General features: G+C 31.7%; 1 protein-coding gene across 12 annotated transcripts in view; it reads right to left on the reverse strand.

Moving 5' to 3' along the window:
• The window catches only part of CDC42BPA (CDC42 binding protein kinase alpha), a 197,866-nt gene that overhangs the window by 158,408 nt on the left and 20,859 nt on the right, over positions 1–18,599 (reverse strand). For all 12 annotated transcript variants that reach the window (XM_033099455.1, XM_033099454.1, XM_033099452.1 and 9 more), the window contains one exon: positions 3,511–3,602. In XM_033099455.1, coding sequence (XP_032955346.1) covers positions 3,511–3,602 — 92 coding nt within the window. The remainder of the gene's footprint in view (positions 1–3,510; positions 3,603–18,599) is intronic.

Genomic DNA, 18,599 nt, shown 5'->3' on the forward strand with positions numbered 1-18,599 from the left:
GTCATTCCCACATTAACCAAATATAGAACTTAAATCATATCATCAAAACAGATATACAAAAAGCTTTTGATAGTTAACTCCTATGCACACTAAAAGCTCTCAACAGCCTTGGAGTAGGAGGAAACTTTCTTAACCTAAAAAAGAGTAACAATTTAAAAGATAAAAAAGCTGTAGTAAACTTCATACTTCATGAAACACTGAACGCTTCCCCCTGAAATCACAAACCAGACAAAAATTCCATTTTCACTACTTGAATTCAGCAATTTATGGAAAGATCCTCTCTATTGCAGTAATACAGGAAAAAGAAATAAAAGGCATAAACATTGGAAAGGAAGGGAAAAAGTTGTCATCTGACAAAAATGACTGGGTACATAAAAAATTCAAAAAAATTGTTTATAAATTAGAAGTATATCAAAGTCCTTAAATACAAGAGCAGGATACAAAAATCAATTGTTTTTCTATTCTAGCAACAAAGTTAGAAAACAGAATTCTAAAAGTATCATTTACAAGCTCAACAAATATCAAAAACCCATAAATAAATTTAACGAAACATGACTTCTGCATTGAAAACTATTTAAAACATTAATAAGAGTAACACATATAGGGTCAGTTGATTTACAACAAAATTTCCTTTGCAATCAAGTGTACTGAAGGCAGTCTTTACAGTAAATGATACTGAGAAACCCACAAAGAATAAAATAAACCTTAATCTATACCTCAGAAAACACAAAATAATTGGTACCAGATGGTTTACACACCTAAATGTGAAGGACATTTTTTTAAGATTATAGAAGATAATACAGGAAAATATCTTCATAACTTTGGGGTTAGAAAAAATTTCTTTAAAGGAACACAAAAAGCACTAACCATAAAAAAAGTTTAACTAATTGTATCTCACTAAAACTAAGAACTCTTCAATAAAAGATCCATATGGAGAGGGTAAAGCCAAGCCACAGAAAGGAAGAGGCATTTTATTTAATACATACATACACACACATACACACACACACACACACCCCTCCAACAAAAAGACTTGCATCCAGAATATACCAGTAAGTCAGACAACCTACCTACCTGCTCTCACTCCCTCAACATGTGTACTTCCTGAAAAAGGATTATCCAAGTTATATGAAGTGATATGAAAATGGCCTAAACTTTATGAGTTATCAAGAAATGAAAAATGAAATCACAATTCAATACCAATTGTGCTCGCTTCGGCAGCACACATACAATTCAATACCAATACTCATCCATCCAAAAAATAGCTAAAGTAAAATAAAATAAAATAAAGTGACCCAGTGTTAATAAGGCTGTGGAACAAATGAGACCTTCTTACACTGTTGGTGAGAGTATAAATTAGTATCCACTTGGGAAATTATCTGGCACTATCTGTGAAGGCTAAATATACCTACCCTGTAACCCAGCAATTCCACTCCTAAGTTTATATCAAACACAAATGAGTGCTTCTATCTCCCAAAGACATGTACAAGAATGTTCAAAAGCAGGAGATATCACACTTCCTGACTTCAAGGTATTCTATGAGACTACAGTCATCAAAACAATACGGTGCTGGCATAAAAACAGACAAACAGACCAACGAAACAGAATTGAGAGCCCAGAAATAAACCTAAGCAAATACGGTCAACAAATATTTGAGGAGGGCTGCTAAGAATACTCAATGGAGAAAAGACCAATCTCTTCAACAAATGGTGCTGGGATAATTGGATATCCAGATATAAAGGAATAATATTAGACTTATGACACCCCTCACAAAAATACTAAAGGGAATTTTTAAGTCAAAAGGAAAATGATATCAAACGGAGGTATGTGAATGTAAAGAAGTATGTGAATGTGAAGAGCAAGAGAAAAAGTGACTATATGAGTAAATCTAAATAAATTAGGGCAGTGTAATCATATTTTTGAGATTTCAAATATATGTACAACTAAAAGATATGACAGCAGCAAGAAAAGGTAGAATGAAAACTGGCAAAATACAAATTTACCAAGGATACATGTGGCAGTCTCTAGTGTAACCAATAAAAGAAAGAAAAATAGAAATTTCTTAATTTCTATTAAGAAATTAATAGAAGGGGGAAAGAATAATTTAAAATACTCCATTAATCTATAAACTGAGAAAAACATAATCCAGAATGGGCAAGACAAATAGTAATAGATAGTGTAAATACATTAAATGTCAACTGACTACACTCCAATTAAAAGTCAAGAAATCATCAGACTGGATTAAAAACAAAAACTATATTCTCCTTAACAGTAAACGTACCATAAGGTTATAGAAAGCTGAAACTAAAAGGATGGAATAAGCTATTTAGTGCAAATACTAATAAAAAGAGCTAGAATCATTCTACTAATATCAGATTAAGGAAAATTTAGTTCAAAAAGCATTATTTAGAGATAAGAAGGATCATTCCATTATGATTAAAGAGTTAATCACCGGGAAGATAGAATAACTCTGCATTTGTTATCAGTAAAAACTGAAAAAAATAAAGCTTTTCTCAGGAAATGACAGATCAAGCAGAGAAAACAAGAAAGTAAGAATGTGGAAGATTTAAACAACATTAATGAATTTGACCTAACTGATATTTATAGAACACTGCACAGCAAATATCAAAGGATTGAAACCACATAGTGTATCTTCTCTGACTGCTCTGGAATTACAATATAACTCAATAACAGATATGTAACTAGAAAACCTTCTAAATATTTAGAAATTTAGCAATAAATTTCTAAAGATCAAAAAAGTTACACTGAAAATTTTAGATCACATCGGAAATCACACTGTATTATGAGCAAAACAATACTAAACATATGACATTTTGATTCTTAATGCTATTCTAAAATAACATAAAGAATATCACATACCTATGAATAAATCTGCTGAAAGATGTAAAAGTCCTCTCTACTAAATGAAAATTATAAACATTAGTGAGATAAATTTATAAAGCCCTAAATAAATAGAGAAATATACTATGTTCATGGATTGGCTGACTCAGTATTGTCAAGATGTCAGTTATCCATAAATTGATCTTCAGTTTCAGTGCAATCCTAATCAAAATTCCAACACATGTGTGGGTGTAGGTTTTTAAGAGTAAGTACAAATTGAAACTCTGATTCTAAAATTATATGAAAATATACAGGGCCAAGAATAAAGAAGGAGAGAGAGGAACCTGGAGTACATGAACCACCCAATATCAAGACTCTTAAAATAGATCATTTAAGACAATGTGGTATTGGCACAAGAAGAAACAAATACACCAGTGGAACAGAAGAGAATCTAGAAACATACTCAACCTTACATTGATATACGAAAAATAGAAATATCTTGGGGAAAGAAACCCATGTAGAAATATTTCATTCAAAACTTTAATACATTTTCTGATCAATCATATCAATTACAACAGCAAGTAAATAATATTTCAGTTAAATTTTTTCAGACTGTATAAAATAGCTTTCAAAACAATTAGCAGACCTTCCATAAATTCTCTCTCTTACCTCTCCAAAAGCTCCTCGACCAATCACCTTTAATATTTCAAAGTCTTCTCTATGTAATCGCATCTGTTTCACTTTAGAAGTAAATGGTTTAGCTGAAACAAAAAAACAACATTAATTACTTTCTTAATGAAATGTGATGCAAATTAAATATAAATAACGGTTTTTATTATTTAAACAATAAAAAATCAAATTATGATTAAGAATTATGCCAAAGTATTTAATAATCTCATCAAACTATATTGAAAAGAAATCATTTAATTTCCATAAGAAAACAATATATTTCCTTTATTTATTACATATGAAATACATTTTTGGTGGAGAAATGTATTTTTAAACCCCAAATAACATGAAATAATGTAAAATAACAAATGAGAAAACCATGGCACATGGAAGTGAACACTGATCAAATGACCAAGTAAGTCGTTTTGAACAAATTGGACTGGACAAACTGTGAGATTGGCCAGTGTGTATCAGTCAGGGTCCCAAGAGGAAATAAATTATCCTAATTTAAGGAAAGTTTATTTACAAATAGACTATGTACAAAAGTGTAGGAGGGATATTAGGAAACCATAAGGAACAGTGCAGTGATCTGAGACTAGTGTCCCGTCCCTTTCCTAGTTTCTATATCAGACTATCAGAAACACTTGGTTAAGAAGGGTAGAGATAGATAGAGAATAGTGAGACTAGTGCGGGCTAGTTGCCAGCTAGAGCTGGAAAACATCACAAAACAGCCTACGAATGTTAACACTTAGCAGTTCAAGTATATCTTCTACTTCACTTTACATTCCCCAACTCACAAGGCTTCCAAATAACCAGTCACTCAAATAAAGTATAAGCATTATATTTCTGTCTCGTTATTGACCCTAAATCCAAAAACAGCATTTCATCACAGACGATTAAGTTATTTATAATCCAGTTGAGTTCTTAAAGAATAATTCTGTGTATACCTTTCTCTGGATAACATCCTACTTATATAAAAGGTCAGAAATCTAGATATTTCAATCCTCTAAAACACTATTACAAAACAGGAAAAGAAACTGTTTTTAAAAACTAGAGTAATTTAAATACAATTCAGGTAAGCAAATGGCTGTTAAAATGATCTTTTAGCAAAGGTACAAAGGATGACACAGTCTGTGAAAAAATAAGTATCTTTCTACGCAGTAGCATACACCCTGAAAGCATCACACAAATGAGTACTGCAAAAGCATACATAATGAGTATTAAAGATTTTGTTAGTTACCCAAGTTTTACAGAAGCCTACAGCATTAACATAAATTAAAATAACCTGGTCTATTCTTTACTCCCTAGAACCTGCTAGTAAAAATATCATGTTTGATATTGCAAAACCATTCTATTTTCAGGCATTCAAAAATGAGTTAAGTCACAAATTTCTTCAAAAGGCTCATAGTTTACTAATCATTTATTCAATTCACTCAAGAAGTACCTTTGAGTAACCACTGTATGCTAAGCATTTCATAAGATGTTAGAGGTACAAAGATTAGTAAAATAGTCCCTGTCCTCAAGTAAATTATGCAGTGTTCCTCTCCCATTTAAAAAGTTCAGAGTGGTTGAACACAAATGGCTAATAAACAGGAAACAATGCTCATAAGAAATCAGAGAAATGCAAATAAACTTAGTAGGAATGTATTATTATTTACCAACCAAATGGACCAAATATAAAAAAGGTAAAACCTCTAAGTGTTTGCAGGAATGTGAATAATACATTGCTATTAGAACTAATGACTACAATCTCTGTGAAGATTTGGCTTTTCTTTCATTCTCTTAACATGGCAATATTAAGGTTTTAGAAGCTAACCATCTTTGCATACCTTGAGGTAAGTCTTACTTGGTTGTGATGCACTTTTTTTTGATACACAGATGAAATTGTTTTGCTTTGATTTTATTTAGGAATTTTACACCTGTGTTCATAAACAGTGTGGGTCTATAATGATCTTTTCTCTGTACTGTCTTCATCTGATTTGGCACCAATGATAAACCAACCTCACTAAATGTGTTGAGTAGCTTTCTCTCCTTTTCTATTCTCTAAAGCAAAATTATTCCAGGTTGTTTAAAGATACCAATGTGAAAAACAAAACAAGGAGCAGCAGGATGGCTCAGTCGGTTAGAGCGCGAGCTCTTAACAACAAGGCTGCCGGTTCAATTCCTGCATGGGATGGTGGGCTGCGCCCCCTGCAACTAAGATTGAAAACGGAGACTGGACTTGGAGCTGAGCTGCGTGCGCCCTTTCATATTATTGTCATTTCAATGTTTTCTATTTCTACCTGTGACAATTGTGTATAATTGTATCTTTCTTGAACTTATACATTACATTAAAATTTTCAAATTTATTGGAATAAAGTGACCTACAATATTATTTTATTTTGAAAACTACTATGGATAGATTTGATCCCTTTTAGCTGTTAATATTGTAGGTTTGGGTTTATATTCATTGTTTTTCCTTACCACTATTGTTAAATGTTTGCATATTTCACAAGTTTTTTCCAAATACACAATATTTAGATTTGTTGATCCTTTCTAAAATTCTGTGGCTTTTTTTTCTTTTAAGTAGGTTCTTACTTAAATTTACATAAAATTTCAGAAACAGAAAGCAAAGGTTAATGTTAACTTTCCGCCCTCCCACTCCGGGGGGTGGGGGAAGCTAGCCATGTTGATATTAGACAAAAAAGGTATTATGGAGACAGGCATTAGTAGAATAGAGATAAAAAAGAGCCATACATAATGATTTAAAAGCAAACAAAAAACCCAAATGAACTAACCAGGACATACGCTAATGATTCTAAACATGAATAGACCCATAAACAAAACCTTAAAATATGTAAAGCCAAATTGACAGACATAAAAGAAAAAACAAACTCTCCTTCATAGAGGGAGATCGTACTACATATCTCAATAATTAATAGCTCAGACAAAAAAAAACAACAATATATTTGAACAGAATAAACATTAACATTCCACCTAAGAGCTGGAGACTATAATTCTCAACCACACAGTGAACCTCTACAAATTTTGATAACATGACAAGACATAAAACTACCTCTAACAAAATTCAAAGTACTGGGAACATAAAAACCAAATTATATGAATACAGTGCAATTAAAACAATTAAAAATCAATAACAGAAATATTATCAGGACAGCCCATAAGTTCTGAAATCCAAAAACAATTTCAAATAAGAAATTAATAAGATAATTACAAAAGACAAAGAACTACATAATAATAAAAATAGTACATATTAAAACTTCTCAGATACAGCCTAAACCAGAATTTAGAATTTACAGTATTTACCAGAAAATAGAAAAAGAGCCTTCAATATTTACACTGGCAAAGAAAAAAGGCTGAAATTAAGGTGTTAAACACAACAAAAAATGTTAGACCAAGAGAATAAATTCAAAATAGAAGAAAATAAAAATATAAGAAAGAAAAATAAATAAAATTAATTTGAAGGTAAGCATATAATAGAAATTTCGACAAGGCCCAAGGATAATTCATTGAAAAGACTAATAAAATAAAACAGAAAGGAAGGTATAAAAACATCAGTACCGAGAATGAGAAATTACAGAAAACTATATATGCTGCTAAGATTAAACACATAGTAAGAGAATATCATAAACAACTTATGCCAATAAATTTGAAAATGTAGAAGTGAACAAATTCCTGGAAAAAGACAGTGATTTTTTAAAAACTGAAAATATGAATTGTCCAACAAATATGTTGAATCAATAGCTTAAAATACCAATTCTGAACAGCTTTACAAGCAAGTTCAACCAAACATGTACGAAAGAGTTAACTCCAACATTAAACCAAATTTTCCAAAGAATAAACAAAGAGGGAAAGCTCTTTTCATTCTACCCTCATTTCTTCCTAACCTCACACCAAAAATAGACAATCTTGCTCATGAATGCACAGATGCAAAAAGTGTCTGCAAAATATTATCCAACTAATCAAGCAATGTATACATAAAATAATATAACACAATCAAACTATGTTTATCCCAAAAATGCAAAGTTGTTTTAATATTAGAAAACTGATTAACATAATTCTCCACATAAAAAGATTTTGAAAAAATATCTCGATATATTTAAATGCAAACATTGTTCAATAAAATTAAACAGGCACAAATGCTATTTTTAAAAAACTACATTTTTAACAAATGAGGAATGAAAAGGACATTTCCATGGCCTGGCAAATGATAGCTGTAACAGCAACAGCAGCAAAACAGCAAACATGACACTAACGATAAAATGTTAAAAACATTCTTTAATATCAGGAAATAAACAAGGATGACGTCTATTAAAATAATTATTATCACTTTTATTTAACATTGTAATAATGATCCAAGCCAGTGCAATAAGAAAAGATATAAAAGACACAGGACTGAAAAGGAAGAAAAAAATGGAATGGTATTTTACACCATACACAAAGTCATTCCAGGTTGTTTAAAACACAACAATATAGGAGGACACTGTGACTTTGGGTTAGAGAAGAATATTTTAATCAAGACAAAGTATAAATATAATAAATTTGTGTAAAATTAAGAATTTTTTTCATCAAAAGTCACCATAAAGGCAAGACACTAACTAGGACCATTGAACTGTGACACATATAACTGAAAATGGGTTAGTATCCAGAACTCGTCTCCTACTAACCAATTTAAAAGAAAAGAAACAAGCCAACTGAAAAACAGTACAAAAGACAGGTATTTCAGAGAGAAGAAAATACCAACGGTCCATAACCATATCAAAAGATATCCAACCTCACTAACAGCCAAAGAAATGCACCTAGTCGTGTGGGTAGACTTGTTGGGGTTATCACTTTGTGAGGCAGGTAAATGTCTAATCAACATATTGTTTTGTACACCTGACACTAATTTAAAAATGCACCTAAAACCACAATGACATACAATTTCACACCTACCTGATTGGCAAAAATTTAAAATCAATAATACCAAGTGTTGACAAGAATATCTTGTCTACTGTTAGTGAGAATGTAAATTAATACAACCACTGTATTAAAGTTTGTCATTTAGGTATTTGAATTAAATATGTACCTATTTTACAACCCAGAGATTCCACCTTAGATATATATAACATCACCTAGAGAAACTCTTGCTTATGGTAACTGGAAAACATGTATTATTCAGCATTATCCATAATAATGAAAACCTGTCAATGTCCATCTACATGAAGATGAATAAATATATGGTGGTTCATTCATACCAGCAAGTAATATATGGAAGTGAAAATTAATGAACTATAGCTATTTTAAGCAACATGGATAAACCTCAAAAACATACTTGAAAAAAGTACAGAAAACACCGTATGATTTCATTTACGTCAAGTTTAAAACCAGGCAAAAATAAACAACATACTCTATAGGGATACTTACGTATAAAGATGACAAAACTATAAAGAAAAGCAAGCAAATTTCATTGTGGTAAGATACAAAGGGATTTCTAAGTTCCTATCAATATACCCATTTCTTAAGCTAGATCAAAGGGTACAGGAATGCTTATTTTATTTTATTATTAACATCATCCTTTGAACTGTGAAGAAAAGTTTTAAACATTTTTACATATAACTTCATAAGGAAAATTTTTAATAAAAATTTTAAACTTGTATAATGTGAATGATTCAATATTCATTTTAATGAATATGATTAGCTCAAAAATGTACTTATTTGGCCAGAATTTTTTCACAACTTAATATTCTATCAAATCTGAGAAACTATGGATGTTCTTAACTAGAACTGACAATACAACTTTAATTTCAGTGATCAAGTTAGATAAAAACAATTGATCATGAAAAAATGAACCCTGAACAACTTGAGAAATAAGACAAACCATTAGTAGTCATCATCATTACTCACACAAAAAAAGTTCTCTGAAGACAAGTTTCTGAGAAGAACAAATGACTGGTTGATTACTGGGTCCTTCAACTTACTACATGATACAAGCAACTTGATCCCGCAAGTAAAATGATAATCTATCTTACTGATACTTAGTCAAAACCATTTTCAATTTACATATTTTTAAGAAGCACTGCTCAAGAGCTTATCATTATTCTAGTACTTGTCCTCATGACCCTACTTTAGCTACACCAGTACACCTGTGGACCTCTCTTCCTTCTGATTGCAACTAACCTTACATAACTAAACTCGGAGCTATCCACCACTAACAAAGAATCTAAAACAGGCCAAAGAATGTAACTGAAGCGGATCTCATTAAGTGTCTCTATCAACTTAACTCTATCTTTAACTGCCTTATCTTCAAGACAACCACAAAGTGTGTCTGATTCCTTGGATTAGTTACTCATCATCTGCCCAGAGATTACCCCGATATTGAAATTAGCAGCAATTAGCAGGCAAAGATTTTTAAAACAACTACTATAGCTATGCTCAAATTTCCCAATGAATGAATGAATAGGAAATCTCAGCAAAGAAAGGGAATCAATCATTCAATGTATTTTTTAAAAAGAATCAAATGGAAATTCTAGAACAAAAAAAAATCTGAAATGAAATAATTATCAGATGTGCTTCAAAGTGAAATGAAATGAGAAAGGACCCATAAACTTAAAAATATATCCATAGAAATAAACAATCTAACAAACTTTAAGAACGAACAGTCACAGGTGCCTATGAAACAATATCAAAGGGTAATTAGAATCTCAGAAGGGGAGGATAGAGACAATGGGGCAAAAAAATATTTGAAGAAATAGTGACTGAAAGGTATCCAAATTTGGTGAAATACATAAATGTACAGATTCAAGAAAGTCAGAGAATCTCAAGCGGGAAATATAATTAAGAAGATCACACCTACACACACTTTTAAAAGCTAAAAAAAAGACTTAAACCCTCAGTTTTTTTTTTTTTTTGTATACTTCCATTACAGTGTACTTCTGTCACATTCTATTTTAAATAATAAATATTAATTTTTGGAGGACCTGATTGCCAACTCAAGAAGTAGTCAACTGGTCCTGCTTCTCCAGAAATACATTTGAAATATTATCAACCATTCCACTGAACTGCTTTAAGCAAATATTAAGATATCTAATTTATCAAGAATAATTTTTATTTGCAATGCAGCAACTGAGTAAAATAATTCCACATAAAATTCTCTATTTTTCATACCACAGTCTTGGATTTTCTATTTCTGAAGAAAACAAAAAAAGAAGTTTTAAAGAATTCAGCACCGAAATCATACTAATAATAAATTTAAATGACTCTGAGATACCATTTCTCATCTATAACTACAAAATTCAACAGCTTTGTAATATGTTTCCCTGACGAGGATATGTGGTGGGAAGGGGGGAGTAGGGACGCTCTTCTACACTGCTGATAGAAATTTGGCAATATCTAACAAAACTACATATGCATTTACTTTTTGATTCAACTAGCTCACTCTTAGGAATTTACCGTGAAGATATACTTCCGACAATATAAAAAAATATATATATATACATATATATGCATTATTAGTTATAACTGCAAAATATTAAAAATAAATACCAAGGCATGGAAAAACATACTTGAATAAACTATGACACAAACACATAATGGGGTATCATGCAGTTATTGCTTAAAAACAGAGGGGGGAAAAAGAATGAGGAAGATCTCTACTAACTGATATGGAATGATTGCCAGGATATATAGTTAAGTGAAAAAAAAAAAGTACAAAATGATATATAAAGTATACTACACTTTAAAAATATATATGCGCATATTTTTACATATGCCCTTTCACATAAGGACATGATGTATACACGAGTATGTCCTTACTTCTACAAAAAGAAATTAGAAAGTTAAAAGTGATTACCTACAGAGGGTGAGCAGAAGGAATAAAGTGGAAGGGATAGGGAGATAATTAGTGACAGTGACACCTGAGTATACCTTTTTTCTATCAATTTGACCTTTAAATGAACCACAAAAATTTTTTTATGAAGAACTAATCTACGTAACTTTTGAACAAAGTAGTTTGAATATATACCCTCAGCCTAATGAAAAAAAGAATACAAAGAAACCTGAACTCTACTTAGATTTGTTGTTTGAAACAGGAGGTAGCAATTCTGAAATTATTTATTTTGTATATGTTGTAGTTAAACAAGTGAGTAATTTAATACATGGCTGTTGGTGGGAGCCTGGGCTTTCAATGTGAAAAGATACAAATATGGGGGGAAGAGGGAGTCAAGCAAGAATGCTCTGGTGTTAAGTTCGAATACATAGTGTCAATATAAACTCATGATTATAAACACACATACATCATAACATCCTGAAGGCAATGAAGTATGACACACAAGTATCTCAGCAGCAATGAGCACAAACGAGGTGTGATCAAACAACACAGTGAAGGTTTAATTTAAAAAATGTTATTACAGTAAAAAACACATTGCCATTAATCCCCCTCAAAATACTCCCCTTCACTTCAAACACACTTATCCCATCATTCTTGCAACCTTCCGAAGCAGTTCTGGAAGTCCTCTTTCGTGAGTGTCTTTAGTTGTGCTGTCGTGGCTGCCTCAGTGTCCTGAATCATTTTGACTTTGGGGAAGAGCCAGAAGTCGCACATTGCCAGATCCCAGTGAATAAGGTGGATGAGGACACACTGTAATATTTTTATTTGACAGAAATTGCCATGTACCAGAAGCGATGTGACACGGAGCGTTGTCATGATGGAGGATGAAGTAAAGACACTCACGAAAGAGGACTTCCAGAATGCTTCAGAAAATGTCAAGAACGATAGGATAAGTGTGTTAAAAGTGAGGGGGAATATTTTGAGGAGGATTAATGGTAATGTGCCTTTTACTGTTAATAAATTTTTTTCATTTAAACATTCACCATATTTTTTTATCACACCCTCTCGTGTAACATCCAAATACGTATTGGTTTCTGTTTACCAGTCTTTAAAAAAAGGAAATTAGGTCACTGCGAGTAGTGGCTAATATGATCAGCACAACATCACAATAATTGAACAACACGACATTATGTGCTTCCTCGTATGACACACTGAGAATGAACAGAATATCACTTATGACTACAGGCCTGCCAAGACCAAAAACTGAATTTAGTCATAAAGAAATAATCAGACAAGCTTAAATTGAGGAATAATCTATAAAGCAACTGCCTTGTGGTGTGAAAAGTTTCAAGACATGACAAGGACAATAAAGACAAAGAACGTCTGAAAAACGGCCCAAATTAAAAGATTAAAGAGACATGACTACTAAATACAATGTATAATAATGGATTGGACATTGCATCCAAAAACAAACAATAAACAGTGCTGTAAAGGATATTATTGAGACAAATGGTGAAATTTCAATATTAAATGTATACTTTATATTATTATTGTATCAGGGTTAAATTTGCTAAATTGGTAATAGTTCTGTGGAAATATCTCAGAGAATGCCTTTATTCTGAGAAAACAAATGCTGCAGTGTATATAGTAGCCCCTTATCCCCGGGGGATCACTGAGGTGGTAAGAAAAATGTTCTAAAATTGAGTTATAGTGATGGTGGTACAACTCTTGTGAATATACTAAAAACATTAAATTGTACACATTAAATAGGTGAATTATATGGTACACAAATTATATCTCAAATCTGCTTTTCAGCAAGTCAGTTGTACGACTATACACTTGCAAGGAACAATCCAAAAAGGAATTTTTAAAAATCTATTTGAAATAGCATCAAAAGAATTTAACCAACGAGATGAAAGAGCTGTACGCTGAAAACTACAAATATTACTAAACAATTAAAGAAGACCTAAATAATGGAAAGACATCCCGTATTCATGAATTGAAAGATTTAATATTGTTAAGGTGACAATGGTATCTGAAGCAATCTACAGTTTCAACGATATCCCTATCAAAATCCCAATGGCATATTTTACATAAATAGAAAAACCCATCCCAAAATTCACATGGCATCTCAACAGACCCTGCATAGCAAAAACAATCTTGAAAAAGAACAACAAAGTTGAAGGCCTCACACTTTCTGATTTCAAAACTTACTACAAAGCTATAGTAATCAAAACAGCATGTACTCAAATGGAGATACATATATAGACTAATAGAATAAACTAAGAACCCAGAAATAAATCTTCACATGTATGGTCAATTAATTTCGACAAGTTAATTCTTGTATATGGTATAAACGCACACACACACATACACACACACACAAGTGTGACAAAGTGGGCTGATGCTTAAAGGCCCTGTTAGAACTGAAAATGGGAGCCTAAATATAATTCAAAACAATTGTAACACCAATCTCCAATACTTAAAAGCTTTGATTTCTACTATATCCCGGAGCTCTCATAAGACTGTCAACTAACTTCTTAATAGAAACTTTGCAGGCCAAAAGGGAGTGGCAGGAAATATTCAAAGTGATGAAAAGGAAGGACCCACAACCAAGATTACTCTACCCAGCAAAGCTATTATTTAGAATCAAAGGACAGATAAAGAGCTTCCCAGACGAGAAAAAGCTAAGAGTTCATCACCACCAAACCAGTATTACAAGAAATGTTAATGGGACTTCTTTAAGAAGAAGGGGGGAAGAAAGATCAAAACTATTGAGTAATAAAATGGCAATAACTACATATCTATTAACAATTACTTTTAATGTAATGGATTAAATGCTCCAGTCAGAAGACATAATGTGGCTGAATGAAAAACAAAAACCCTTACATATGCTGCCTACAAGAGACCCACTTCAAATCGAAATAAGCTCAGAAACAGGTCCACTAATTTATGAAAATTTAGTGTAAAATCAAAGTGGAATTTCAGATGAGTGGTGAAAAGATGAACTATTTAGGAAAAAAATTAATCCACAATTCACTCAACTCAAAAAAATAATAGCATAATTGAAGAAATAAAATTTGTAAAAACTATAGAACTACTAGGAGAAAATAATGAAGCATATTCCTATAATCCTGAAGTAGAAAAGACTTTCTTGGCAAAACAGCCTTATGGCCAGAAGCCATAAGAAAAAAGTGCCAAATTTACCTACACATAAACTTAAGTCTTCTGTAAGGTTAAAGATAACATCAAGTTAACTTTTAAAAAAAGAACACTGAAAAAATATATTTGCAATAAACACACTTAACAAGAATTAATATATAGAACATACAGTTTTTACACATCAACAAGAAAAGAAAAATGGGCAGGGTATATGAATGGGCAATTTATTAAAAAGAAAACTGTATAAAAAATGTCCAACACCTGGACGTAAATCAGATTTATGTATTAAAGTAACAAATATCAATTATTGACCATGGAATACGAAAAAGAAAATATATATATTGATAATATCTGGTTTCCAGAAAACAGGCACACTCATATACCATTACTGGGAGTATAAACTGGTATCCACTTCAGGGAACGAAATATTGCAGCAACGTGAAATATTTTCAGTGCGCATTCCATTTCTTTCAAAATTCCATTCTGAGTATCTACTCTTGAGTAGTGCACAAAGATATATGTACATTCCTGTAATACTATATGTTAAAACAAAAATCTAGATACTACCAAAGAAGTAGGGAAATGGTATATAAATTATGGGACAGCCATACCATGAAACACTATGCAGTCAATACAAAGAATGAAATGGACCTATGTGAAATAACAGGAAAACATTTCTAACACATATTGTTAAGTGAAAAAAAGCAGTCACAAGAACATGCAGAAAATTATCACATTTAAGCAAAAAAAAAAAAAAAGAAAAAGTGGTACACATCGCACATATACTGAAGTATGCATAGGAAAGGGGTCTATGAATACACAGGACAAGTAGACCGGCCAAATAATTAATACAGAGAACTTCTGTAGTATACACTGGTCATCATTCTTTTCATTTGAAGTTGAACTCCTCCCCATTTTTATCAATCACCTCATAGCTAGGTCTTGCCTTTTGAAGTTTTCATCTCATCTGCTCATAAAAGACCAGTACCTTACCAGTACCTTTGGGTTAATAAATAATTTCAACCCCATAAAGAAACTGAGAATTAGATTAAGAAACTTATCCATCATTACACAGCTATTCGATTACAGTCAGGTTTGGAATGTGGGTTTTTCTTTTTTTTAACTTTTTAATTTTTCAATTACAGTTGATATACAATATTATATTAGTTTCAGGTGTACAACACGGTGATTAGACATTTAAATAACTTACTAAGTGATCACCCTGATAAATTCAGTAACCATTTGACACCATACATAGATATTACAATACTACTGACTATATTCCCCATGCTGTACTCTTTATCCCCATGACTATTTTGTAACTACCAATTTGTACCTCTTAATCCCCTCCCCCTTCACTCATGCCCCACCCCCACTTCCAGCCACCATCAAAATCCTCTGTGTATCTATGAGCTTGTTTTTTTTTTTTTTGTTCATTTATCCTGTTCTCTAAATTCCATATATAAGTGAAATCATATGACCCTGGTCTTTGTCTGACTTACTCCACTCAACACAATACCCTCTGGGTCCATCTATGTTGGCAAGATTTCATTCTTGTTTATAGCTAAGTAATAGTCCATTGTATACATGTACTTCTTCTTTATCCATTCATCCATTGATAGATACCCAGTGTCTTAGCCTGCTAAAAATGTTTGGATGTGAGACAGACAGGTAACACAAATGCATCTGTCCATGGTCCTGAACCTCCATCAACTGTTAAGGCAAAGTTCATTCTAATTGTGGAACACCAATGACAATTCAGTTTCCTAGGAATTCTCAAGCAGGTAAGCACTAAGGAAAACAAGGAAAACGACATAAATGACCCAAGGCGCTTCTGAAACAGCATAGCCATGGAGAGATGACCAGTTAGGGTGTGAGGGGGGTTGCTTTGACAGGTTTCAAATATACAAAAGAACAGGAAGGACGAAATAAGGAGGTGAGGGGGAAAGGAAGGGGAGCGGAGGAGATTTATCCCACTCTACGATTTTTGAGGAAAAGTGTTACAGAATGTTTATGGAATTAGATACATTTGGGTTACAGCAATTCTGTTTTTCTGATAGAAGTCATTAATATATGGTGATAGAAGTCAATAATATACGACGCAAGGAAGGGGAAAGAGGGGTACAAGAAGAGAGAAGAACCCAGTGACCAAATATCTACTAAAATTCTCCTCTTTCCCCATACCTTATAGTATCTATGAACCAGAAGGAGATACCTGATTGACGCTATCCCAATCAGATTCTCTCCCAATTAAAAGAAAGAGAGACTAGGAGAGGATCCTTTGGAGAAGCATAAAATACAGTGATTAACTTTACACTATGATAACTGACAAGTGGAAGATTTAATTGAATAACCTTCAAAGGAACAGAAATGGAATGGATGTCACTCAATAAGTAGAGGGGAAAATTGATTCAGGAAATATACTGAATTAATCCTAAAGATAGTGACACAACACATGGAAAAATAATTTTTTAAAACAAAAAAAATAGGAAAGAAAAAAATGTCAAAGTTAATCAAAGTAAATCTGAATTTACAATAAATGTAAATGGCTACACACTACAGTTGAAATACAAAGATTTCATACTGGTGAAAAAAATCCAGTTATATGCTTTTCAAAAAAAAAAATCCAAACAAAAGAATACAGAAAGAATGAAAACAAAAGAATGAAAAAAGATAAACCAGACAAAAATCAAAATAAAGCTACTTTCTTTATATTACTAAGAGAAACGGAGGAACTTTAGGGAAAACGCCCTATTACTAGAGATAATGACTGTCATTATATAAAAGGACCAAAAACTGTAATAATTCTACACTTTACACACTTAATTAATCTGGCCTCAAAGCATATAACAGGAAAAAACTGACATAATTATATGGGAAAATTGGCAAATACCCCATCAAGATAGGTAACTTTAATACACATTCTGAGTAATTGATATATGAAGCAGATAAATATCTGAACAATCTAACTAACAAGCTGGGTCTAGTGGACACAGATAAAATACAACGACAGGAGAAACATTTTGAAAATATGTAGAACACACACACACAACAAATACTGAGCCACGATAAAAAGAAGTTAAAAAAAATTTTAAGTTACATTTTTTTAAAAGTATTTGGAAATTAAAACATACCTCTAAACAACTCACAGTTCAAATAATAAAACAGAAATAGGAAATTAGAAAGCGTTTAAAATGAAACAAAAATGAAAAGAAATCTAACGCCTCAAAACTTACATTAGAAAAGAAAAATGCTAAGAATTAATGGGCTGATCATAAAACTTTAAAAGATAGAAAAAGAATAAAAGTAAATGAAAACATAATATAGATCAGAGATATTAATAAAATTAAAAAGAGAAAACAAATCACAAAATATTGGTTCTTTCACAAGGTTGATATACGCCTAAAAAAAGGTTCAAAAAAAGACAAGCAATATTAGAAACAAAAAAATGCACACAATAACTGGTGCTAAGAGAGTAAACAAAATCATTATTTTAAACAAATTTATGCCAATAAATTTTAAAATTGAGCAAATTCCTATAAAGACTCAACTTGTCAAATTGACCGAGTCATAAAAAAACTGAAACAATCCTATATTTAATAAAGAAATAAAATCCTGACTTTAAAATCTTTCAAGAAAACCCCAAAATGAGATAAATTTCTTCCAAACTCTCAAATATCAAAGGTAGAAATACCAGCATTAGATGAGGGACTACTTTCCAACTTGTTTTATGAGGTCAGCATAATCTTGATACCAAAACCTTCCACAGACAATATAAGAAAACTATAGGCTAATCTCTCTTGCATACACAATGCAAAAGAATCATAATCAAAACACTAGTAAATCAAATCCAGTTATATGTTATACATCTAAATTACTTATACAACTAAACCAGGTATAATCCAGGAATGCAAGATGGATTCAATATTCAAACTTCATTGTTAATCACAATGGAATAAAGATGAAAAGTTATATGATTATCTCAACAAACGCAAAAGATATATAAAATTCAATACTAATTTGCAGTAAAATTAAAAACTGAAAACCTCTAAGAAAACTAGAAATAGATATACTGGGTAAAACTGTTACGTGGTTTCTAAGTTAACTTCTAAAACCAACA

Source organism: Rhinolophus ferrumequinum, chromosome 27 (genome assembly GCF_004115265.2).
Source record: "Rhinolophus ferrumequinum isolate MPI-CBG mRhiFer1 chromosome 27, mRhiFer1_v1.p, whole genome shotgun sequence".
NCBI classification, from domain to species: Eukaryota; Metazoa; Chordata; class Mammalia; order Chiroptera; family Rhinolophidae; genus Rhinolophus; species Rhinolophus ferrumequinum.